A 27,876-nucleotide genomic window follows, 5' to 3' on the forward strand; every position below is an offset into this window, starting at 1 on the left:
TGGATTCTACCGTGAATTATTTGGATACAAATCACAGCTTCTGGTCCATAATGTGGTGAGTTACCAAATGTTAAATTGACATAATGTTTAAATAACAGTGTATGCTGTGTATGCTATGCAACAGAGCATGAATTCACAGGTCAGTAGCACAAATGCATAACTGCTGATCAATCCCTCAGGAGTCCTTTCACACAGTGTGTGCGAAAGCCTTCTGAGCAATTCAATAAATCCATGAAAATCTCAAAGGAGTTTGTTTGTTTTTTATAATTTCCATAAAATGAACCTACATACCATACTGCTAGTCCTGAAACTTGCAGCCATAAGTAAAAAACAATTCCAAGCTAACATATAGCATTACGATATATAGAGGCTTTATCTACCATAATTGTACTACAGTATAACTACAAGTCACATGGCCAGCACAACTATAGAACAAGTGGTATATGTGAGTAGGATGGGAGTAGATTCTGCCACGCACATCATCATTTGGCACAGGTACAGAACCACCATTATAGTAAATAACACTGATGGCTAAATTCATTCTTTAAGCAAATGACTCCTTTACTATGAAAGGAAAGTTCTCAAATCACGTTGACCTTCAGTTGACCACCAATATACAGGGTGGGACAGAAGTAGATTTACAGTTTTCCATATGAACAACTATAAGCCTACTTTTGCCCCACCCTGTATACTCCACAGTAAACATTTTCTTTGGTCAAGTTCTGGCCAACTAACTTAATGGGACCTAAGTTAATGGTACCCAAATTCTAATGAAAGAACCTGGGCCATCCCATCATAAGTGCATATAAGTACAACAGCACATAAGAGGTTTCAGCAGTTTTCTACCAAAAAACATATGAAGTAGTCAGATATTCAAGTAAAGATTAGGACTGATATCCTTACCTCACCACAAGGAAAATAAAATGCCCTTACCTAGATCAGGAGCTAAAAGTTCATCCCAGCCCTCAATAAGCCATTTGAACACTGAAAATGTCTTTTTGAAACATAATTGACATTGCACTAAGCTAGAATTATTATTCAGATTTTGCTTATACAATAGACCTTGTAACATCAGACTTAGTGACACTTGGAAATATGACTCTAATAATGGAAGAAGAATTATCTTTTTATATTTCTGAAACAGATAGAACAAAGGGAGAGCCTAATTTCTAATTTTTTCATATTTCCATAATTCAACAACACCAATAATGTACGTCTGGAGGCAGAATGGACTTCGGCACTGAAAATGGATTTGCCACACCAGAGCAAATGGCATGAAGGAAAACACTCTCTCCCTGATCTGAACCATGGACCAGCTGAAAATAGCCCCTCTACTGAGTGACCATGGGCTCAAGATAAACCCAAACAGAGTCTCTTTCAATGACTGGGAACGGAACGGAGGCCCCTTGCTTTAATGTTAGGTTTTCTCACCTAGTAAATTAAAAGAAGCAGCAAAGGAGCAAAGAAAATACAGTCGTCAATCCACATACAAACAAGATAGCCATTTATTCCTCACTGCCTGCCTTCCTGTCTCACATGGTTCCTCATTGCAGACCATGCTCGTAACCAGGCAACCATATAAAACATCACGTATTTATTGCAATTAAACGTTTCCCCTTTCAGGTTTTCCTCAATACCAAGAGGAAGCAACGATGCCTCACAGTCTAATATTGACAGTCCTGCGTGCATGGATGAGAATGTGAAGGTTGTATCTGGTGAGTCTGTCAAGAGCTAGGTGATTCATAAAATGTCCTGACACTGACATGTAGGGAACTTTCTAGAATCTGACAGCTCTCTACAAGAAACACATTTCACATTCTTGAAAAAACCTTCAGCTGACAGAGTCCCAACACAAGTGAAGAGGGACATCCAGTGGCCACTCCCATTATAGTTTTTAGATAATCCCCAAGAGGTTCAAGTTGCTTTGAAAGTCGTTCTAAAATTTTGCATATATTTGCATGTTGCACAATATTTAGGACCATGGTCTTTCTCATGATGCACATCTATTTTACATTTTGTTAGTAAAAATCCACTGATCTAATCGGGGGGAGGGGTTCAGAGAGACCTGAACACCTTAAAATAAAAAGAAAGACCCAGAAGATATTTGAAAGCTATTCTCAATGTGTAATGTGGAAACCAATTAGAAATACATGTATTATATTCACATGTTGATTGTAGAATCTGGTCCCCAAAAGTAAAAGATTTTCCTTTAGCTCAAAATCCTTAAGCCCTTTTCAGACTTATTCTAATAACAGAAGATTGTGTCCTCATTACTATTTACTAACTTATTTACTATATTCAGATCAGAAAACCAGAAATTCCAAAGTAGACTTAATGGAAGTGTTTGTTATCATTAACTAGTTACCTCTCCAGTGGAAGCCATCTCACATCTCAGGATGGGGTCAGCATCCCTCAGTCGGGGCCAGGAAAACATTGGAGCCTGTCAGAAATAAGGGGGAGGAAAACGCATGTGAGAAATGTTTAAAAGGACTAAGAGAGAAAAAATGTATTAAGTGAATCATCTCGCACACAATTCGTTCGGGCTATGGTAGACATGGAGAAAGAATCCCTTTGGTCCAAGCATCTGACTTGAAAAATGGCTTTAAAACTCTGTTCCAAGAATTTCCTGAGCTCTTAGCCAAAAACTTGGGTTAAATAATCACAAATTATTTCTGTAAATAGGGCCCCTGTGACCAGTCTAAGCCAGTGTTTCTAATCTGGCCTACACAGAGTCTTACTGGAGTGATTTCAAACGAAGTCTATTGGGCACTGGTCTACCCAAACACAGAGTTCAAACACATTTTTTTCTTGGTTGGCTTTTGAAACATTCCTCTTCTTGTTTTGATCATTTGAACTTGCAAGAAGCCACCTTGCCAGAAATGTCTGTCTGTAAGCTGACTTCTGAGATATTAAACTGTTGTTGACACCTCTTAAAAAGCTTTGAAAAACATTCTGCTTGGAAACACTTCCGCTCAGAGCTTTCATATGAACTAGATTTAGAACACAGACAGGAGTGCTTCCTTTTCATTCATTTTTATCAGTGCAACTCACTAAGAACTGAATTCTTATTTCTTGCATATATCCATTTATCTAGTCTAGACTATTTCTCCTTAGATTCAGGCACCCTTTGAGTTGTCATGGGAATTCTAACTTGGAGTCATTTTACTGAGTCATTTTAGTCAACTTATCATACATTCCTGCCCTCTAGCTTCTCAATACCCTCATCTATTGATGTCTACCTACCTATCCAGGGCTATATTAAGATTGACTATAAATAAATAATTTGAAAAAAGTAGATTCATATTCAATAATAACTAGGAAAGAAGTAAACTAAAAGATGCAGTACATTTTGAAAATGCATATCTACCCATCAGTATTATTTTTAGTGGGAAATTGTTTCATATGTATACATTGTTTCATGTGTATACATATTCCTGTGTCTATGACTAAAGAAACATGAATTTGAAATTTATATAGAATCTTCAGTGGAAAATATTTTTCAGGACCTTGTTGGTCTCAAAATAATTTACACACACACACACACATCTCTTTGTGTGTGTAAGAGTGTGTGTGTGTGTGTGTGTGTGTGTGTGTGTATTCCATTGAAAGCTTTAATGATTTAATGATTTATGTTTTTTCATAGTCTCCAGGTTTAAAATGCTACCATTCCCCAACATGAAAAGTGACATTCTATTTCAGTGCACTATAAATCCAAGCATCCTAAATTACTAACTTAAGTAAGATTAATAAATAACTTTTATTTATAGCTTCAATGTAAGGCTTCCACTGTGTAAGTCAGAAGTCAGAGTCTCCACTGTAACAGTTGTGGTTGAGTTCACTAGCACATGTAGGAATGGAAGTCTCTGGAAGGCATCTAAAACATGTGTCACATAAATATGTCACTCCATATAAATTAATTTCATGTGTGCTTCAGCTAAAAAATTCATATATGTTGATATAATATCTCACTAACCCTCATGTCTGTCCATTAAAGTAGTTAAAGTCACAATTATAAATGCTCTGGGCATGGATACCCAGAAGCAGCTAGAGAAGCACAATGGCTTCATTACGAGTTATCATTATAAATATACATATAGCCCAGCTGGTGTGGCTCAGTGACCTATGAACCAAGAGGTCATAGCTTGATTCCTGGCCAGAGCACATGCCAGGATTTTGGGTTCAGTCCCCAATAGGAGACATGCAGGAGGCAGCCAATCAATGACTCTCTCTCTCCCCCTCTGAAATCAATAAAAATATATTTTTAAAATATGAGATACACATATATATGAAATTAGTGAACAACCCTTAAATTTTCTTGGTCACTCTTCATAAAGGTGCTGGCAACTTCATCACTCTCACATGGCAACTGCTATCTCAAGTTTTCAAGTGGGAAAACTGTACCACTAAAGAAAGTAGAGACTAAGCAACAGTGACCGAGGTGGCAAGAATTTAACCAACACCACAGGAGAAAGACCGTTACAAGATTCATGCATTCTTGAAGTCTTGGCACAATTCAAATGTGGCTCAGTTCAAGACTCATCCTAACACTATATATATCCATGATTTCTGTTTACCAATTAAACTGGCACCATCATGCATCAGCTTCATAAACGTAGTCTATAATTCACTCAGCTAGTCAGTTTTGACTCAGTTCTAAATGGTTTTAAAGTTATTTTGAAATGCACAGTGGTTTACATAAAGTTGACTGTAGTGCATCTTCATTACATATTCAAAGGAAATATCATTAACTTTCCAGTCCAGCACTTTAGTGAGAAGGTTCATAAAATATCAAGGCTCTTTTGATGAAAACTTGTTCCTTTCATTTCCTTGGAACTTACAAAAATGACTAATACATTTTTTTCAAATGTTACCTTAATTGCAACATAGTCAGAAGGAATGATGGGGTGCTCCAGTGTTGGAAGAGGGGTCTCATCGATGCTCTCTCCAATCATCACTTTGGTGGCCACATCAATGAAGTCAACCCCAAGGGTCTTGGAAACAAAGGGGAAGGATCGAGAAGCCCTCAGGTTGCACTCAATCACCTATAAAGATAACAAAATTCAAAAGAAGAGAAAGATGGTAAGAGCTAATAACAATATTAATGTTCTCTCCAGCAATTGGGTTCCAGCTCTTCTTGACTAGGGACCAGCCCTTGTTTTGCCAGCTTCTCCCTTTACTCCCACTGCTTGCACTTTTCTAACTGGTTTGCTTTCAATTAGTCACTTTAACTCTGACTTTCTTTCCTTTCCCACAGTTCCATTGCCCTGCATTGCTGACAGACTGATGTCAATGCAAGCTCAGATAATCCCACATCCCTACTGAAAGCTGTCGTTGGATTTTCACTGGCCATCAGATTAAGGCGGAATCCTCGAAGGCCTTCTACCCTCCTGTCTCAGTATGCCCCTGTGTTATCTTGTACCACTTTCATGGCCCCAGTCTTACTTTCCAGTTTACCTTGCACTATTTCCCTAGAAAAAAAAAATGATCTTCCTGAACTGAACTAGTCACTATCTCCTAAAATGTGCTGAATTTTCTCATAGATGTTCTATGTGTGATGTCCTCTCTAACTTCCTTCTAGCCATTCTTTAAGATAGAGCTCAAAATACAAAATCTTCCTTGAAATCTTTTATAATCCACTTCAAACCAAACAACCAGACAAATGACACTCAAATACATGCTCATGCGCATATGTGTATATGCACGTTTGTGCACATGCAAACACATGCACACCAGTGGATATGCTCTCTCTATTCTGTGATGCCAATACCATTTCATTTGTACATCCCTTCTAGCAGCTATTGAACTTATATTATGGTTTCCTTTTTAAAAAATATGTATTTTTATTGATTTCAGAGAGGAAGGGAGAGGGAGAGAGAGTGAGAGAGAAATATCAACGATGTGAGAGAATCACTGGCCGGCTGCCTTCTACCCACCCTATACAGAGGATCAAGCCCAAGACCCGGGTATGTGCCCTGATCGGAATTGAATCATGAGCCCCTGGCTTAACCACTGAACCATGCCAGCCGGGCTGATTTTCTACAAATTCATCTTCTTCCTAGCTCTCATTAAATTAAAGATATTTTGCCGAAACCGGTTTGGCTCAGTGGATAGAGCGTCGGCTGTGGACTGAAAGGTCCCGGGTTCGATTCCGGTCAAGGGCATGTACCTGGGTTGCGGGCACATCCCCAGTAGGAGGTGTGCAGGAGGCAGCTGATCGATGTTTCTCTCTCATCGATGTTTCTAACTCTCTATCTCTCTCCCTTCCTCTCTGTAAAAAATCAATAAAAAATAATATTTAAATTAAAGATATTTTGGAGCAGAGACTGTGTTTTATAAATTTTTGTAACCACCATATGACTTTGCTTGGCAGATGCTGAATCAATACTGTTTACTGATTGGCAAAATGAAATAGACTAAATTAATTAAAACTAACCTAGTTGATTTAACCTTTTTTATATTTTGGTAAATGGTATAAAAAAAACAGCTTTCTTTTTTTGGAAAAGAGTAAAGCAACACTTCAGGGCATGTAATGTATGACTATTACACGTGTCGTGTTCTGATTACTGTATGGTGGTCACTGTATCCCTCTATACTATACTGTAGGTGGCAGACAGTGATCTCTCCAATGGATCAGAGTGCTTTACAAAGCTGTGACTGACACATCAGGGCCGCCAAGAGCCTATGCGTTCAAATTAGGCAGGCATTATACACTGTGAACATCCTATACCCAGTTACTGACTGCGGCAGGTGGTCTCGCTTGCTCTGTGTTGTGTCCACAGGGAAGATTACTAGAAGGACACAAACCAACAACATCTAACACAGCAGTGCTCTCTGCTCACGCTTCAGCATTTCTTACCAAGACATCATTTCCTTTGACAAGAAACTGGACGTTGAATGGGCCAGAGATGGCAAAAGCCTTTGCGATCTTTCGGGTAGCATCCTTCACCTAAATCAAAAGAACAATAATATAGAGTTAAGAGCATATCTTAGATAAATTCCCCAAAAGTTACAGATCCTAAATTTGTATGTCTTTAGTTTCTCTTTATAGAGAGCTACATTTCCAATAATAATAATAATAATAATAATAATAATAATAATGTAGTAGTAGTAGCCACTATTAGGCTTCTTTTAACAAAATAATAATATGTGCTAAATATTCACACCAGAATACCATGGGGGGAAAAGCAAATAATTTACAGAATTATTTCTCTGCCAAATGCTCCTATCTACCTACAATAATATATTCTGGTTTCACTTTGAGGGCTAAATGGAATCTTCCAGTTTAGTTGCTTTAGGACGAGAAACTGAGAGCAAACTCTGTATTAATCTAAAGACCCTCTTTCTGAGAGGTGCAGGCCTGAAATTACATGGTATTGCAAAGAGACCAGAGAGATTTCTTTTATGTGCTTCTCTGTTGCCCTGCACTTTTCAAGGGTAGATATCATGGGCAGAAGGAAATAGTTCTTCCTTGCAGGGAGGGCTTGCATGTCACATATAGGAATTTCTATAGCCAGGGCCAGAAGATACCCAAGATAAGAGGTGGCCCCAACTGTAGAAGCAAGAACTCCTTATTCATTACACTTACAACAGTGGTTTGGCAACTTAACTGGTTATTAAAGGAAGTAGAGGCCATGGCATATTGAGCTCTGAGAGACTTGGAAAGATCAGAGCTCTTGAAGCCATTTATTCTGATAAAAGAAACTGAAGCACATTTGAAATCGGGGATGTTCTTTTTTTAATTGCTGTAAGTATTACAGATGTCCCCCTTCTCCCTCCACCCACTGACCCACTTCACCCTGCTCTTGTTAATTCCCTCCCCATGCCTTCCTCACACTATTGTCTGTATATGAAGCTCCTTGGTTATCTCTTCTTGCCCCTCCCCACCCCCCAAATAGGTCAGTCAATTGCATGCTTCAGTGTCCCTGGAATGTTGTTCTTTGATGCCTCTGGTATTATAAAGCATCCTGCTACCTGCTCAATCTAGAATAAGGTAAGACCTTCAGAATCACACCCAATGTACTGCCAGCCAGACTGGCCTGCCTAGATTCTGATGTCAGGGTTATTAGAAAGGCTCACTAAAAAAGCCAAGCTAGACCTAAAATACCTGAAGACTAAAGTAACATCTGCAAGAACTAATATGAGAGTTGCTAAGAATAGACCTAGCAGTGCATACTGAGAACTGAGTCAGTCTTCATTCTTAGGAAGGTCTTTAAAGCAGTGGTTCTAAAAGAGGGGTAAAAAAATGACATTTCAGAGAGTTCTGGTTTCGGGTGGAGTTAGGGGTGAATAGTGAAATCTTCCAGAAGACTCCTGCAGGACTGCTGCATACCTGCTTCTAACCGTGAGACATTGCTTTGTATGCTGTTCACCAATAAGTAGCTCTCAAACATTGATTAGCATCATCTGCAGCATAGTTTTCCAAAGATGGTTGCCAGACCAGTGGCAACGGCATCATTTGGAAACTTGTTAAAGATGTGAATTTGGGGGCTCTGCCAGGAACTACAGAACCAGAAACTGGGGTGATTCCAGGGATCTGCACGTTAATAAGTTCCCCAGGTGGCCATAGGGCACACTGAAGTTAGAGAACCACTGGGCTAGCACACAACCAAACGACTCCAAAGGCAGTGAAGGGAACTGTTATCTCCAAAATACTGAGCGGACTCTGAGCAAGGAAGTTCCCCTCATAATTAACTTTTGCCTGGATCACATCCTATATTGCTATCTGGCTTTAAAAAAATGTTTTTATCTTTGCTTTTCCCCCTTTGACTTTTATTTATAAATGATGACCTTTTCGATGGCTCCTTGGCTGATGGTTTGTGTGGGCAGCATCAGAGTCGCGTCTCCCGAGTGGACGCCTGCATCCTCCACATGTTCAGACATGGCATGGGAGATGACCTGGCCAAGAGAAGATTTTGGAAAGAGTTGTCAGGCACCTACTTCAATGAAGCTACTGCCTTGCCCACCCCTTTGATTCTGAAAGATGCCTCGAGCATTGACTGGTTTCTTTGCCAAGTCCCCGACAAGCAGAGTAGAAGGAGCTGCACAGTAGACTTGTCAAGCCTCCCTGTGCAGTGACAGATTGCCTCTAGGGGAGCCTGAGAGTGGTGAAGAGCATACCTCCCTCTCCCAGTGATTGGAACAGGTATAAATAATAGGAAAAGAGGACAACTAAACCAACTCCTATTGATGTTTAAGAACAGATAGAAAATGAAAGCATTTGGGAGGCACTGGAGATATCTTTATCTCTTCCTTCCAGGTTAGGTTTTAGACACTGGAAAGGAAAAGAAGATGGGATAGATCAATAGTCAGCAAGGTGAATGTCATAACAGGTGAACCAGAAAGAACACTTCAGGTATAAAGATCAAGAGATCTTTAAATTGAAATCTGAGAGAGGAAGGAAGTTAAAGGACAATATCCTTGTCCCCTTTGTAGGTGAGTAAACTAAGGTAATATAAAAATAAAATAATTCAAGTACATGTGACTACTACGGGGCCAAGTCAGGACTTTGAACTTTTATCTGTCAGAGTCTAATATTTATGGCCTCAAGCACTGTAACCAGAATGTTAATAATGTATGTCTTTGGGAAACGATAAAGCTTAGAGTCTCAGAGAATAATTGGGTGACTGTAAAAGACTTAAACTATAGCTACAATTTGCTTATCATATTTATAGATGACTTACAGCACAGTGACATCTGAGTCTCAGTCCCACTGTCATTTACAGTTCTGTGACCTGGGCAAGATCTGATAAGATGGAAATAACAGTAGTGTCTGTCTCATAGAATGTTTGTGAGGATAAAAGAGAAAATGTATAGAGTGTCTGGCATGATATTTAGTGCATGGTAAGCACTTAATTTTTTACAGTGTCCAGAAATAAGGAGGCAATAGTCCAACTGAGCTTTGCAAATATTATACATCCGAAGTACTGTGTCCATTTCTGAATGTGACTCATTAAAATAATGTGAATAAGTTGGAAAATTTCCAAAAGAGGTAGGCCAGGATGATAAGTAGTCGTCCCTGTCTGAGAAAAACTTAGGACAAGAGCATATCTTGCAACTTAGAGCCAAATCAGACCAACAGACCAACTTTACCAGCACAAAATTGAACAAAAATATTAATTTTTCTAAGCCAGTCTTATATTCCCCACTCCACTGGTATGACTACATTCCTCTTATTTATAACTCATTCTCAGATATTTAAACTATTATAAAAGTAGACTTTTTTTTTTCATATGCTCTACAATTCTGGACGTCAGGAAGTCAGGGAGAAAAAATTATAGGAAAGCACACCTTCGTTCAAAGAAGGAATATGTGAGATAGCAAAAATAAAAAAACCTCAAAACAAAACTATATATATTATATATATATAATTTCATGACTTTTTGTGCTTTGTATCACCAAAGGAGTTAAACACAAAAACAAATCGCCACCTTCCCAAATGCGGTGAAAAAAAATGTCCATCTTTGGAGGGTGTGGGGTTAAAATAAATAATCCTAAGGATGCTTCCACTTCAGATTATATGATTCTGTGGTAAGAAGTCACCATTATTATACAGATTTTTTTTCAAAAAAACAAACCTCATTTTGAACTGTTAATTTAGAAGACAATTTTTTTTTTTTTTTTTTTACATCTTCAGTAGTGTTTTGTGGCATCTGCACAGTAGAAGACAAAGGCCAACCTTTCATATTTTCTTAAAGCAAATAAAATGACAAGGGCTTCTTAAAGCATAACTTCCTATATTGCCAGATAAATCACAAATTCCTGACTACACAACTAGCATACTGAAGGAACACATTCTTCACATTTTTGTTTCTCCCTGAAGTTGGATGCATTCATTGCATTAGCAATCTGAGACGTGATATGTAAGCCAATTTTATGTTATTATCATTATCCACCCTAGTCTGTTTGGTTTTGCCTTTATCACCTTATTAAAAAGGGGGTAGATGGAAAATCCAGAGAGAAGAAAAACTAAGGATTCAATTAGGAACTTCTGAAAGAAAAGTATTGGATGTTTTTATAATATCCACTGGAACATAAAAGGAAGCTTAAACAAAAGAAAATGAGAGAGAAAATCTATTCAAAAAGAATGTTGAGTACCAGATGATAATTAATTTTGAATATCATCAAAGAGAAATTCTAGCAGTATGATAGATAGGAAATGTGATACCCATGACACACCAACAGAGTTGTCAGTGAATTTGAAAATTATTTCGACTGAGCAGCTTGTCCATTATTATTAAAGACCTGTTTTGTATAAATCATAAACTCAGATCTGTGTTATGTTTCAAAACTGCCAAGGAAAATGATATTTGATGGGAAGACAGGGATGGAGGAGACGGAGATAAAGTACTTACTCTTCCTTCTTTGCCGACAGCATCCATTTCAACTTCCCGGGCGCCCTCAACGAATTTTGTCAGCACCACTGGGTGTTCCTGTCACCAGGGAAAACAGGAGGACAGAACCTTTAGCTGAAATTATCTGTGTATTGTCAAGTAAGCCGTGTACTTTAAGCAAATATCAGGGTAATACTTGCAAAAAAACTTAATGCTCTCACACTACAAAAACACACAAACCAACTTGTTTTGTAAGAACGGGTCATTCTCTGTTTACAGCGAGACAGAGGCTGCTTCTCCAAGTTTAAGGACTCAGTGAATCGAACGCGAGTTTTGAAATTTCAAATATAGACTTCTAGGTGAGTTAGAAAAAGGAGGGGACTAAGGAGAGGGCAGCATGGGGTTCCTTTTCTGTTTCCAGAGTTACAGATAACTTATGGAATGAAATATGTATTTTATTAATAATTATATGTTATTGTTGTTTCAGGTTCTTTCTGTCTTCCTACACATCTTTTTCACCATGCTTGGTGCCTTAGCCATATAGTGAATGTTTGATCAGTTTCTATGGTAGAAACTGCATGCTTTTCCTCAGCTTTTGGTCTGTACAATGCTGTTCTTTCTTCTCACACCCACGATGTAAATCTTTTAATTATGAATCGACCATTTTAAATCCATTTAAAAATCTCTTCTTCAGGGACTGGAACCCAATACCTATTCACTATACCTCAACATCATGTATCTTTTTCTATTGTAATGCTCATCATATTTAATTGTATTTAATTCTAATTTTCTGATGACTCTAGCAAAGAGAGACCTTCATGTGAACAGAGGCTGATCTATCTTTTGATGAATATAAAACCCCTGTTACTGAGAACAATACCATTACATAGCAGATGCTAAATATGAATAAATTCATAAATAGATGAGTGACTGAAGGGGGCGGGATAGTGGTTACTCTAGAGTCCCTGCATTGAATATACAAGATTCTCCTATTGTTTGATGGGGTGACTTGCACCAGAAAGTACTCAGTCAGGATCTCTATTTAACACATTGGTACTGCAAGCATTCTATTTATATGCTAGCAAGAAAAAAAAATATTTTTAAAAATATTCTAACAAGTAGAAGCCCTGTGAGAACCATTGTTCAGGCAAAAAAAAAAAGTGGGGGTGGGGGTGATACCTGCCTCATCACTCACATGAGACCAGCTGATCTAGCTGCTGGTTTCTCCAAAGGGGAGTACAACAGGATTGTTGGCAGAGAATTCAACAGAGGGCAGTGTCTCACTCCTGAGCACATTAGTGAAAACTGGCCCATTGGAGAGATTCTGTCTTTAGTTATCTGACTTTCACACAAAAGTGAATTCTAAATCCACTTGGTTTTCTTTTTTTATACTTCTTGTATCTTATCACTCTTTATGTTTATCTACTCTCTTCACTGCCCAAATGTCCTTGGTTGGTGGGTGGGGCGGGGAGACAACCATCACACAGAAGGGAGGTCAAGCTTCATGTGTGCAAGAACACATGCTCTTTATTCCTCTTTGAAATGCCTCTAATTTCACTCTTTAGCTCCCTCCAAATTCCACTCACCTAGCATGAAACTCCTTTCTATAAGTTGTGCGCTCTCTCTCTCTCTCTCTCTCTCTCTCTCTATCTCTCGCTATATATATATATATGCTTTTGAAAGCTTTTAAAAGGAAAACATTACTTTCATCCACTACAAGATCTGCAGATCAATAACCCAACTGGGCAAATCTTAAATGGATTGCCCTGAGGTAACACCAAAAGAGAAAGTAAAAGCTGCATTAGTGTGGAAATGTGGTAGAATCATCACAAAATTACAAATATTTTTTATTAACTAAAACAGAATATACCAAAGTGAAAAAAAAATCAACAGGTGAGGGAAGGCATTTACCATTAAAGTTGCAAGGTTGACTTAGGCAAAGTCTCTCCAAAGATGAGAGTTAAAAATCAGGGTCCATGAGCATGGTTGGGCAGCCCTTGAGGCTGGAGAGTCCAGGGATCACTTAACCAGCATCTCACTCATGATCAGACAGGATGTTTTTCCAACCAGCTCCTAGAGTCTAAAGTCATATCAACCTCTATTGCGATCAAATATGCACTAGTTATCCTCTCCTTCAACTCACCCTAAGAATCTAAAAGTAAATTCACTTGATTTTTTTTCATCCCCACCTGTAGGAGACTAGTGGGTAAAAGAAGAAGGAAAACCATCCTAACAACACCGTGTGCAAAGAAAAACGACACATGAAATACAGTAGCAATGAGCAGAAGAGGTAGATATCAACAGGAGGAAATTGCACACTACCTGAGAGACTCTAGTGGCTTCCTCTAGGAATTTTTTCATCTCATCCTCAGTGAATACCACATTCATGGCAGACCCACTAGGGGAAGAGGTGGGGAAAACAGGTCAGTTTCATTACCACTTTGGAAGTAGAGCATCCTAGACTCGATTGCTTCTCAGAAAGGTTCTAGGAAACCCCTAGGTTTAGTCCGGAATAAATAAAAAGATACCTTTTTCTAAATTGAGACTTTACTCCATGAAATCAACAGAACAAGTGACCAAAGTAAAAAGTCACTGAAGATGGGGAGGTGGAAGGGGTTAGACCTATGATATTGCCAAAGAAAACCACGGTAGCCCTAGAGATGGCACATCCCCAACGTTCGTCCTCTCTGATTTCTGTCCTTGTTTGTGGTTCCAGTTCATTCTTGAACCTTAACAGTTTCTTCTCAGGATCTCATTTCCCTAACTCTGTTTCTTCAGAGTTCATTACCCAGCCAAAACAGGTCAGACTACTATCTCAACCAGGTTACACAAGAATCTATTTTTTTAGTAACATTTGAAAATATAATGTACAGTATGTGACTGAAAGGTATTCAACTGTGTCCTTTTTAAATATTTCAGAAAGAATACTATCTGAAATCTATTTACTCCGAATTTTGACATTTTCAAAGTGGAATGGAAGGAAGACTAAGAGGAGGGGGAAACTAAGGAAAAAATATTACTTTCTACTTCCATGTTTAAAAGTAGCATTTTTTTTTTACCTTTTCTACTCTATTGCAAAATTTTGCATAAAGAGCTTTCAATTTCTTTATCTATTTAAGACAGGAAAGCTAAGGCTATAACACTGATAATTCACAGTATAGGCAACCAAAACAAAGATATAGATAAAGATGAGAAAGAAAATGCAATAGTCAAAACTGCTTTCTGCAACCCCCCCTTAAATATTTGTGTGTTTAAACTAAACTAACAGTAGGATCTCAAAGGAATTGTATTACTGGACTGTGGTTTATACAAAATGTCATTTGAATAAAAAGGAAAATTTTCCACCTCATTTGAAATTTTTCATTATTTTAAAGGATCCCATCTCCAATTCCATTTACACTTTCAAATTGTGCACAGCAAATTGTTGTTTCTCTTATTATCCCTTGTTCAGTGAAGTAGCTCCTTACATGTGGCAACATCTGAAGAGAGGAAGTGATAATTCACAACTTCTCCTTTGATGATAGGTCTTAGTTTCAAGGTTTAATATAAAAGATCCTCGCTGCCCATTCCCTCACCATTATAATTCATCTATTTAAAAAATGTGATCTCAAAAACTCAAGAATTCAAACCAGAGGCACCATCAGAAGGTGCTGACAACAATCAAAAATAAGCTGTCATTTCCAGGTAATAGAAAACATGCTGAGGAGAGCTATCTCACATTTGTTTTGGTTTGTTTTTTCTCTAATTGTCCTCTTCTGTAATGTAAAATTATCCTCCCACAGTTTGGCAAGAAGATGCCTGAAGCCATGCTTCTAAGATATAGGACTGTAGTATCTTCCTATTGCCACTCCCTGAAGGAAAAGCATTAAACTGAAGGACTGTTGCATAGGTCCTCAATTTGGCTGTGTTGGTTTTGTGATTGTTGATGGATTTACAAATTACTAGACATCACAGCCTATTGCTATTAGCACACAGCATGCCGTTCTCTATCTCTTCATTTTTAAATCATTGTTTGGAAAACAAGATATTACCTCAAAACATAGGAAGGTCTCAACAAGCAGGGGTAGCCCACAGACCTCGCAAAGTCCAGCGCCTCATTCTAATGAATGGAAACAACAACAAAAAATGTATAAGTAGTTGCAAATATTCCAGGAAAATGCAGAACAGATTCCTTATAAGTAATAACACAACTCTTTTTATTCTCAAAAGACACCATTAAAATGTAAATTGGACATCGGAATACATAAAATTTCTAGTGTCTAATTCTAAATATCAAACCTAGTTCAAAACGAGTTTGAACTTTTTTTCATTGTCTGAATCTTTATGAGACTCCTATCAATTTATAACCAACATTTAACTGCAATCATGGAAATACAACAACTTTAAATTCACTAAGCACAGTGCGTTCTATGTGCCCTGCAGTTAACACCTGCAGTAGTTAACATTCAGGCTGTGACTCTTCGAAAGAGAACATAGAAAACAGACATGTGTTTCTCTCCTTACCAAAGTGTTCACAGCTTTCCAGGGTGCCTGAGCCACCTTCAGCTCATCCAGGACTGCAGAGAAGATGGAGCGGTCCTCAGCCCTGTCGATCTGTAGAGGGCTGGTGCCCATGATCTTCACTCCATTCTTGTACAGAGGCACGGCCAGGTTGTTGGGGATCTGGCCTCCAACTGATATGATGCAGCCACTGCAGGCCTGGAAAAGACATGTGCAACATCAGCCACTGGGGTACCTTCATTATGAGCAACTGCCTCCATTTCCTTATGAAAAATAATTAACATGACAGTGATGGTTTCATTTCTCCTGTCAATGGATAATATTAGATTGTGCCACAAAGAGATAGATGGACTTAATCCTGACTTGCCAGGCACTTACATGAACGGTCCTATACAATTCCACATTACTACCATATATGACTTCCTCACAATTACACATGCATGTGTGACATTTGCATGTGTGACAATTAGAAAAAGAAAAGCCAACCCATAAATATTTTTATCACATACTCTACACTGAAATCTATTTATTCTTGGACTACTGCTGTAACTTCCTAAGTGAATTCAGATCCATCCTTCTAACACTGGCCTCTTCCGTTCCCCTCCAGCCCACCCACTCACATTGAGATTAATTATCCTACAAGTTACTCCTATATTCAGAGTTCTCCAAGGGTGTTCATCACCTGAAGGATGAAGTATATACTCATTACCAACAGAGCAATTAAAACTTTCCAGACTATCTATTATCACTTCACCTGGCCCCAGGCAGAAGACTGGGCTCACTGTCCCCAGCCACAGCTTCCTGTACTACTTCACTTCCCCCTACTATTGTTTCCTTCCTTTTTTTCTCCTCTCCATTATCTAAACTCTAACTCTCCTTACGCCAAAGTCCATTCTAAATCCCATCTCTTATTTTAACATCTTCTCTGCTTTCCTGCTACTCTGGAGCCTGTCTGTAGGACTCACTGATATTTTTAGATCTTATTTCCTTATTATTTGCCTTACAATCAGTCTTGAATCGTTAACCTTAATCTTCTATTATTAGTCAAAACTTCAGAATTAAAAAAGAAAAAAAACACACATAAAATCTCAAAGTTCCTCAAGACTGGTGTTCTAGTGGTGAGGGTGAGCTAATGTGGACTGTTGGAAGCTGGATTTGAAGTTGGAAGACCCTTCCCTTTTCGGTTCCCTCTGTGAAACCCACCTGAAGGTTCAGAATTCTTATCTGTAAAATTAAGACAATAGTACCTACCTACTTCACAAGATCACTATGAAGATTACATAGAAATAAACAGTAAAGTTTTTATACAAGTGTATAAATGACATTATTATTAATACTAGAGGCCTGATGCACGAAATTCATGCAAGACTAGGCCTTCCTTCCCCCCGCTGCTGGCACCGGCTTCCCTCTGGAACCTGGGACCAGGGCTTCACTCTGGCCACAGACAGGCACCCGGGACCCGGGCTTCCCTCATGCCCCAGCTTCATCCAGAAGGACATCTGCTCTAATTAGCATATTACCCTTTTATTATTATAGATTAGAAAATATAATATTAATATTTAGGCCATTGATTTTGACATAATTTTGTTTATTTTAATGACCTACTAATGAAATATTAGAATTGCTGAAGTAATAGATATGTACCAAGTGCATTTTATCATTATTTGAAATCATTATGAAATACTCTTTTTTAAAAATGAAGCTAATTTCTCTCAGAAATTATAGTTCTGCCTACACAAACACCTGCAATTGCGTGCTTAAATGCATTGTAAATAGTATTGAAAATAATAATCCACAGTTCTGCATATTTACAAATGTATTTTAGCTACTTTTATCATCATTTTTATATTCAATATGTAGTTTTTCAAAAACATTAAGAATTCTTTTGATTATAATATTTGTATTTGCTCATTTTCAGCTTATGAATGGTGTTAATATTTTAAAAGCTTAAAAAATGAATTCCTCTCAAATAAATGTATACAAAGGTCTCTTATGTGAATGACTCCAAAATAATCTCTAAAATTAAGGGAGCAAAATTTGGAGTTAACTGGACTAAATAGGAGCTTAAAATTGAATTAAAAGCCTTTAATTAATAAATATATCAACATTTTTCAAAGTAGTTAGTTGTATGAAATTGATTTTTATTTTTTAAGAAATTAGCAACTTGCAAAACGATAATAATATAAACTGCTACTTGTTACTACATCTGTATGACCTTCACAGTGTCTCTCTGAGGCGGTTATTCCTCTCCCCATTTTACATCTAAAGAAACTGAGGCTTGGTAAAGGTAAATGACTTGCCCATCTTTCTTAGTTGAACTCAATTCTACATTTTGTAAAGCAGCTGTGTTTAATCTTTGTATCTTACGTTAACGATTTTTCTAGCTGGTTTCAGAGATGGTTAATGTTACAGAATATAAGAAGAGCTATTCTAAAACATTCGTTTTGAAAAGTGGTAGATAGAAAAACTTTCACTGGCAAAGCCCTATTCTCATTATTGACCTCCAGGAATACAGATCATCGCTGGGATGACAAATCAGTCCCATAGGAATGGGTGAGAGTAATGGTGAGATGGTGTAGTGCAGGTTTTGCTCACATAGCAAAAGGAATTCAGTAGAAAAGAACATGTTTGTAAGACAAAGTTAATATAGGACAGTTTTCTGGAAGAATTCTATTTGAAAATAGCCCCAACTCCAAGTATACAACTTGCAGGGGCTTAGAGAAGAGAACCTGGTATCTCACACAGGTAAATTATCATCATCGTAATCACTTCACATCTAAATAGTTTCAAGTAATTTACTGAAATAAATATTCTAAAATTTAAATATTGTTTCACAGATATATAAAATCTTTAACCTAAACAAATTCCATTGACTCCCAAAGTTCTATTGCTCTCACCTACATGCGTTTGTATCTTTTTAACCTGGCTTAGCGTCCTACTTTTTAAAACCCATTATCACTAAGCTAATGTCTGCAGCCAAAGGAATATATCATTATAACATTTTCTATTTAAAAAAAAAAAAAGAGCAAGTAGGAAGGAAATTTCAGCATTCCTAGCATCTCCTCTCACTCAGCCTCTGATCAAGACTCCCTTCAAAGCAACCAGCTTTACTCACAGGGCACGTCACCTTTTTTACTTCTCCTTCGTGTTTCTTTAGAGGCGCTCCCTTGATGCCATGGGAACCATTTTGATCCTGAACTAGACCAAGAGACCTGGACCAAGAGACCCATCATACTTTCTATCATCTCGTGTAGCTATCTATCTTTAGGAAAGCCCATTGCCCTTCTAAGTGATGCAAATGTGTGCTTTTGAATAAGTTTAGATGTGCTTCCAATTTTCAGCAAATTTACTACAGAATGCCTCAGGGCCTTCAGCCTCACTAGGGGCATCCAAGGTCAGATAAGGACAGTCTCCTAAAGGTTGAGAAAAACCTGTTATGAGCGACTGTGCAGCCTGCTATGAGGAGACACACAACCACCTCATGAAAAGAAAAATACATACACATATATGTATAGGTATGTGTGATTTGTGTAATTTCCTAAGATAGTCTAAAGAGTGCATTAATGGAATATTATTCTTATGTTCTCCAACATAACATTTACAATAACATTATAATATATAGTAGCACTTTAATTGCCAATTAGCTTCAAAAAGGGCAATTTATTTATTTCTATCACACTGAATACAGTTATACGTGAAAAGAACTCATTAATATCCACATGTAACTATATCCAAAGGCAGTCACAAACGTTTCTAATCTTTCCTTAAAGAATTCCTGGGGAAATGATTAATTATGTGTGTAAAATGCCTGCTGCTACTGCCTGCAATGCTTAATATTTTTAAATAATTATGTAATTTTTCACATATTTATGTCATGAATCCCAGTTTTATTTTAATGTCTTGAAGGTGAGGACCTGGCCGTTTTGCTCTCTATCTTGCTAAACCTGGCATTTAAAAAGTGCTCAAGAAACATTTGTAGACTACATTTATTTTTTATCCCCATCTATCTATGCATCTGAAATGAATATTACAGAATCATTAGATAAACCATGGCAGGGAGAAAACTAAAAATTGTGCATATTCTACCTCATGGTTACAATGTGTTATATTAAAAAATTAGTAAACCAGACCTAAGTAGACAACTAATGGTACATCATCCTAAATTTGTTCATTTTTCTTTTTTTCTGTCCATTTTACTTCACACCAAAAATCAGCACATTGTTCCAGCACTAGACTTTATATTTTACAATGGGATTTCAACCACAAACCTTATGTTACCTTCACAGTACGCGCATGTAGTGCACTTTTACACTCATATAATTCATAAACAAAAGAAGGATATAAGTACTGATCATCTGAATCCACAGGGAAGATGCACTCAGTAATATTAGAGTGGGAGCGGAGGAGCATCTGTAGGAAAACGCTCCTACAAAATCACCCGCAATGGTCTCGTCGATCTAAATGGAAGACTAATGGCTTCATCTGACAGCACAAAGAATTAACTGGTCCTTTGTGAACAAGCAACTTCTCTCCTCTGGGAACTGTGATTCATTATCAAGTTCATGAACCAGAGAGAGGCTGCTTGCTGTATGTCTGGATGACCAATTCAATCATTCTGCAAAATATCTATTGGGGTTGCTTTGTGCTAGTTAATATGTGCCTGGCACTTGTTACCAAGAGGAGTTTTTAATATAGCTGGAATGCTTAGAAAGAAAGAGTGAATTTTATATGAAAAATCATCACTCTGAGCCAGGGCCTCAAGAATCTAAGACTGGGGTGATTATTTTTAGAATTTCACTACAAAATTAGGCAACAGAAGACACTGACAGCTTTTTATCCTGCGGGGAATTACAATATAAATCTATATACATGAACGCATATATAAAATGTGCACTGCCTATATTTTTCTTTCTTTCTTTTTTTTTTTTTTTTTTTTACCTCCTGATGGTAGATGTCTAGGATTCTCTCCAAAGACAACTCTTCAAAGTACAGTTTGTCACACTCATCAAAGTCTGTGCTCACGGTCTCAGGGTTGCAATTCACCACCACAGTCTTCTTGCCAAGTTGACGCAGCGTGCGGATACTGGAGACGGCGCACCAATCAAATTCCACACTGCTGCCTGTGGAGACAATGAGATTGGGAAGAGACGTAGGAGAAGCTTGAAGTTACCACACAAAGAGGAGCAGAAATATATTGCCAGTCAGTTCAAGCTAAGGTAGCTAATGCCCTTCCCTTTTTTTTTCTGCCTACATTTGATTTATTTGCCCCTTCCTTTCCCCAATTCAATTCAATTTTTAAAACTCCAACATATAAATTTCAGATCCATTATGTGTACTATCTTAATAGCAGGAAAAACAGAGATTAATTAAACAACAATGACATGTTGGTTTGTTTTATATGCTAAGTTCATATCCATATTTGAAGCATACAGAACCTTACAGTGAATGGGAGATCATTGTAATGAGAACAAAAAACAGCCCTCATTTACTGAAAAGAAATTCAAAGAAAACATACTGACCTCAGTACACAAAAGTAGTTCAATTTAGTGATCAGAATACTTGAGTTTTTGTTCCAGGCCTCTCACTTACCCTGCTGTCTGAAGGCTAAACCCAATGATCCCCTGAGGTGCCTTGTAGGTCTGACATATCTTAATCGATTAGAAATCCTGTCCTTTCCAAGCATATCCTTTTAAGGTTGGCAAGGCCACCCCATGCAGAGGGAGTGACCTTCTAAGAAGTAATTTGAAGTATAATAATGGCCTTAAATGGCTCAAAATATCACCTCTACTGGGATGTCATAGAACTGAAAGTTCTAGGATTTGTACTAATCCTTGGCATTCGGACTTTGTCTCCTAAAAATTGTTGGTAGAATAAGTTATGCAAATGCAGTAGCAAGTTAATTCTCACTATCAATTAAATATAGATTTGACTGTCATCTCAGCTAGTTTTCCCTGGGCCATCAGGTAATGCAGAATTTTTGCATTAATCAGGTAAAATTTGAAGAGGAAGGAAAATAGGTCTAGAAAAAAAAAGGGTAGGTCCTGGTGACAGAGTTTGGGCTATAAGAAACTCAGTAGTAAAAGTATAAACACTTGTCTTCCATGATTTAGCCAAAAATTGGTAAACTGGCATATCTAAAGGACTTAGTTAATTGTAAAAGCTACAATAGACTATGCTGAAAGTAACAAAGTAAGACTATATACATTTAAGTAACCTATTTTATCATTTCCATTTTAGAATGTCTTACAGAAACTAAATGTTAAATACACTTATTAGGAAATTTCATTGTCTATTTAAACACATACTTTGCAACTGTAATAGATCTTGATTCATTATTAAATATCTATGTTTAAGTGTCCGGGAGGAATATATAACAATTTCTGGTGAGAATGTCTTAATCAAATCATATAATGCTCTATGTACCAATAAAAAAAGCTCTTTGCATTTGATGTCAACAGAAATTATATGTTAAGTCAGAAATTGCATCTACAAACATAATTCTGGCTGATGTGTATAGATCTTTATGAAATATTATGCTAGGAGAGAAAAAAGTCAAAGTGAAATTCATTCCTCAACCCCAGTGAAAGGCTCAATTTAGTTCATGAGGATGAAAATGATAAAGGGATGATGATGAAATGAAAGGAGATGGAGTTTGTGTGGAGGCCACATTTGAGTCCCACTTGTACCACTTAATAGCTGCATATGTTTGGGCTTCATCTCTCTGAACCTCAATTTTCTAATTTGCAAAATGTTTATTATGATGGTATCTATTTTACATAGTTTTTAGAATAAAAACATGTGAAAAGTACTACATAACCTGTAAAGCCCTATGTAAATATAAGTTATCACTTTACCAATGTGATATGGACCACAGCCCAGCACCATCATTCCATGTTCATCAAAATTGATATCATGCTCCTGAGGGGACAAAAAAGAAGATGTGAAAATCATTGTTATTCTTCCCTCTAATTAAACTATGTGTCCTGCTTTTGAATGTGTCTTTCTCATTCTTCCTCTTGCTGACATGCCTCCTCTATGAGTCTGGGAACTTGTAAGTATAAAGCTATAATAAAAGCTCTACTGGTTTGTAAAATAATAATAATAATAAGTTTGATATTTTTAAATAAAATAGTCATTAGAACATGGCATAACTGTATGGTTTATGTAATGATTGTCCTTATCTCTTAAGATTTTTGATTTCATCATCTTAAGACAGTTCTTCAAAGATGAGTACAGAAAGACATCATCACATCTGATCCCCATGATGTCTTTATTATCACTAGACTAGAGGCCCGGTGCATGAATTCGTGCACCCAGTAGGGGTCCCTTAGCCTGGCCTACAGGATCGGGCTGAAACCAGCTCTCCAACATCCCCCAAAGGGTTCCAGATGCAAGAGGGCACAGGCCAGGCCAAAGGACCCCACTGGTGCACAATTGGGGCTGGGGAGAGATGTGGGAGGTTGGCTAGCTGGGGAGGGACCGTGGGAGGGCTCCAGGGCATGTCTGGCCCAACTTGCTCAGTCCCAATCAGCAGGACCCCAGCAGCAACCTAACCTACCGGTCGAAGCATCTGCCCCCTAGTGGTCAGTGCACATCATAGCAATTGGTCAATCGGTCAACTGTCTGCCCCCTGGTGGTCAGTGTATGTCATAGCAAACTGCCTTAGCATATCATTAGCATATTATACTTGGATTGGTTGAACGGCCGACTGGTCGACCAGACACTTAGCATATTAGGTTTTTATTATATAGGATAACCAAAGACAAAAGACATATATTCCCCCATGTGAACCATTTACTAAATCTAGAGCTTTCTGATATGGCTGTGTGGCAGTTTGTACCTGACCATTGTAGGTAACATAGAGGTAGTTTGTTACTGATGGGTATTCTGCAGCCAGTGTATCAATCTGAAAAAGAAAATAAATAGGTAAATAAACAAATAAATAAATAAGGACTTTTCTTCTTTCTTTGTTATAATTTCTTTTTTAAAAAATGATTGTGGGCCCTCGCCAGTTTGGCTCAGTGGATAGAGCGTCAGCCTGAGGACTGAAGGGTCCCAGGTTTGATTCCAGTCACGGGCACATTCCAGGGCTGCGGGCTCAATCCCTAGTAGGGGCCCTGCAGGAGACAGCTGATTGATGATTCCCTCTCATCATGCATGTTTCTATCTCTCTTTTTCTCTCCCTTCCTCTCTGAAATCAATAAAAAATGATTATTTAAAAACTTTTTTAAAAGAATGATTTGGGGTTTTTCTTGGTGCTGCTTTCATATTCCTTTAATGCCTATTACCACCAAAAATAAAGACAAGACAAATGTTGTACAATCCAATTGCTTTCTAATTCTGAAAGTAAGAGAGGGGGAACAAAAAAAAAAATGAAAGAATTTCATTATCACTTGAGCAATAATAACAATACACATCCCAGAGTATCACTGAGTCATTATGGTAGTACCTCTCATGAACACAACAATGTGGTCATATAATCAGCAGGATACCTAGGCTGCAGATAAAACCTAAAATCAGAGCAAATGACCTATATGCAGGATGTCTTCGCAAATGAATGCATCTGATTCAAGTTACCTATGGCAATGAGCAATTGGATGACACAAATTTCATAAAGCCTGGGGGAGGGGGAAAGGAGACAAGTTTTCATTGAACAAAAAAAGTAAAATCAATAGAGGTAATTCAGCTCTCCAGGGCCAGGAGCTCAGCTTAGAGGGCAAGCTCGTGTCAAGCAGGTGATAAGGAAAATAGATAATAATTGCTGAATAGAAAATATTCAGCACTAAGCCTGAGACCTAAGGGTATGCATGTGCCCCTGAGCACACTGGAAAGGTCAGTGATTTTAAAGGACAAAAACCAGCTGGTGGTACTTTAAGCCAGAGATGGCTTTACTATTAAAGGCCAAAAAAAAAAAAATCACAATGGTACACCTATGGAAGTTCTTATGTGATTGTCATGAATACTAGATGAGCTCATTATGCCCAACCCTATCACAATGAATACTAAATGATCCATAATGATGGAGCACTTAAAATAAAGTATTACCTTGTAAAAAGTTAGTGCCAAAAGAGATAAGTATTCTCTTCAAGAGCCTCAGCCAACACGCTAGGGTATTACAAGTCCTTCTGTTACATTAAGGATTTCTCTTTCTACAGATATATTTGCACTTGGTCAAAAAGCAGAGGAGAATCATTTTGATTTTTCTTTTTCATTTAGGCCAAGAAAATCATGTCCTCACTCTTACCTTTGCATCCCAGTTACCCCTTCATCCATTCCCTTTTAAGCATAAATAAATCCTGTGCTGAATAAAATTGGGCTTCGATTGGACAAGCAGAGTCACATTCAAATTCCACCCCACTTTTTATTGACAATGACCCTATGAGTTGGTACCCACATTTCACTTGAGGAATCTTGAGAAGAAGGGGAAACTACTTTACCTGTTTAACCCAAGGGTGGATGTTTTTCTTCAACCTCAGCTCCCTTGTCTGGGCCTCAGTGAGCTTGAGGCATTTGGAAATCTGCTTGTCGGAGAACCCAATCTCCTTTGCCTTTTTCAGGGTTTCTGCTGGGACGGACTCACTGGGATTTAATGAGAAAGAGACTCACGTTTAGAACAACCACAATAAGAAGCCATGAACTATTCAATTTCAAAAACACCAAGGTTCTTTATTTTCTAGGTTCAACTTGTTTAGATCTTTCTTTTAAAAATACACAAATAACCCACTAACACTTATGGCCTTTATGAAGTCTACTATTTGCAATGCTGATCTTCTAAATATGTGGATTCCTACTTTCACACCGTATGCACCCTCTTCTTATTTCCTGAAAAATGGTTCCTGCACTTACTGTCCTAATGAATTTCCTCTTTAAAAATAATCAGGGACCCATCCCCCCACCCCCCCACACCCCCGCTTACTAAATTGAGGAGCTCTTCCTCAATTTTCATCTCCTATCCTGTCAGCATGTTTGATGTGCCACTCTTAAAGTATCTTCCTCTGGCTTATGATAAGTTGCTTCTCACCTCACTTTATTATTCCCAACAACCATTTACTATTTATTCCCAAGGCTCTATCCTCAAGTTTTAGTCTGGCTCACAAGTAGTCAATGACACCCAAATCTGCAGCCCCTTCTCCAGTGTCTGACCTGAGGTCCAGGTCTTTATGTACATGAACTTTGAGAATCACCTTTACCTGGGCATCCCAACATTGTATCAGACTAGGAATTCTCTCCATAAACTGCCGTTATTTACTAATATCACATTTCATTCTGTTAAAAAGTTATTTTTATGATTATTTTCCACTCAAGCCAGATTGATCTCCTCACTTTCCCCACCCTCTTTTCCATGAGTTGGACTGGATCCATGCTGTTTCTCTCATCTGCAAAGCCTTGGATATGCCTGTTACCTACTCAGCTTCTCTCCACCTCCCAAGCACCCTTCTTAGGTCAACAAAAGCCAGGCTTCAAACACAAAGACTTCTCAGTCTGTTCTCATCTACAATGACCTTCCTAGGCTCCTAACTGATGCTTACATTTTGAACTAAGTTGGAATTTGGACACACACTGCTTAACATGGCATCACCACCTGGTATTTTAAATGTTTCTTACTTTCATTTATTTTATTTTTAGCAACCAGACTTTTCCCTGCTAGATTCAAGTTCCACAAGGGCAAAAAATACATTTGACTTATTTACCAAATTATTCCCAAAGCCTAGCACACTGGCCCACAAACATTTAATAAGTACTTATTAAATAAATTAAGATAACTATAATTCTATGGCTTTTTATTTTATAGAAAAGACAAATAAGCTATTGAAATCAGCTTATAACTAGAATTTAAAATGTACACAAAAATAATTTACACAGGCCCAATGTTCAGAAATATAGAATACTACTGCAAAAGCATCTTTAACCAAGTAACTGTGACCAGCAATAGTCAGTACAATAAAATTCTATTATGATAATTTGACAGTCAATTAAATAAAATTAAAACATAACAGTGTGTCATCAGATAATCTAATAATAAATAATTTTCACTGAAATTCTCCTATTAGAATGTAGTTGAATGAAATCCATTGCATTTTGTTAATTCTGTTCTTCAATCTTTTTTAATTAATTCATATTCTGAGTTTAAAAAAGAGAGAATAGTGCTGGTATATTTAATAGCTATTTCTCTGGGTTTTTGATATCAATATTAGTTTACATTTTTGCAGCTACAGCTCTTCCTATTTAATATACTTTTTTCTATACCATCTAAATTCCCTTCTATCTCTCAAATCAATTTGTTATTTCTCCCAATGAATTTCATTTCTTCTTTTTCTATTCCCATTTAGATTTTTAATCTTCCCAGGTATCTGATAAGCATTCTCTCAGAGCAATACATTTTCCTGCCAAATTCTTGAACACAATCTGATTTTTAACTATTATTAGTCATTCACTATGTGTGTCAAGCACTGTGTTATATGCTGTAGAACTGTGCTGTCCAATATGGTAGCCGCTAGCCACACATAAAAATTTAAATTTAAGTGTCAATTAATTAAACTTTTTTTAATTAAAAATTCAGATCCACAGTCACCCTAGCCACATTTTAAGTGCCCAATAGCCACATGTGGCCAGTGACAGTGCAGATTACAGAATATTTTATCATCTCAGAAATTTCTACTAGACAGTGCTTCTCAAGAAGATACAAAACCATATTTGAAACAATGGAATGATAGAGTGATTCAACACATTTTATGGGGAGATAAGCTGTGTGGTGAAATGTGAGGTCAGAAAAAGGAGATAACAATGTGAGTGGTTGTAGCTGAGAAATACTATGGCAGTAGAGGGATGAGAACAGATCCATAAAGAAAATGTAGTGTTATATAGATGAAGGAGTTGACAGATGTGCTATAAGCAAGGGCAACTTCATTGCAATCATTTGAGGCAGCAATGGACATCATAGGTGTAGGAAACAAATGGAGGATTTATAGTTGGAAAAAGTAAGAAACTATGGATGCCCCTAACTGGTTTGGCTCAGTGGCTAGAGCGTCGGCCTGCAGACTGAAAG

The 27,876-nt window shown here is 37.6% G+C and overlaps 1 protein-coding gene across 2 annotated transcripts in view; it reads right to left on the minus strand.

Annotated features, from left to right (window-relative positions):
* Positions 1-27,876, minus strand: part of CPS1 (carbamoyl-phosphate synthase 1) — a 111,951-nt gene that overhangs the window by 11,112 nt on the left and 72,963 nt on the right. For both annotated transcript variants that reach the window (XM_006778935.2, XM_006778936.1), the window contains exons 22-33: positions 25,268-25,409; positions 23,671-23,736; positions 22,685-22,748; positions 20,769-20,950; positions 15,834-16,028; positions 15,362-15,429; positions 13,653-13,728; positions 11,352-11,429; positions 8,788-8,895; positions 6,857-6,946; positions 4,872-5,042; positions 2,366-2,440 (exon numbers count right to left, since the gene is read on the minus strand). In XM_006778935.2, coding sequence (XP_006778998.1) covers positions 2,366-2,440; positions 4,872-5,042; positions 6,857-6,946; positions 8,788-8,895; positions 11,352-11,429; positions 13,653-13,728; positions 15,362-15,429; positions 15,834-16,028; positions 20,769-20,950; positions 22,685-22,748; positions 23,671-23,736; positions 25,268-25,409 — 1,315 coding nt within the window. The remainder of the gene's footprint in view (positions 1-2,365; positions 2,441-4,871; positions 5,043-6,856; positions 6,947-8,787; positions 8,896-11,351; positions 11,430-13,652; positions 13,729-15,361; positions 15,430-15,833; positions 16,029-20,768; positions 20,951-22,684; positions 22,749-23,670; positions 23,737-25,267; positions 25,410-27,876) is intronic.

This window comes from Myotis davidii, unplaced genomic scaffold (assembly GCF_000327345.1).
Source record: "Myotis davidii unplaced genomic scaffold, ASM32734v1 scaffold268, whole genome shotgun sequence".
NCBI classification, from domain to species: domain Eukaryota; kingdom Metazoa; phylum Chordata; class Mammalia; order Chiroptera; family Vespertilionidae; genus Myotis; species Myotis davidii.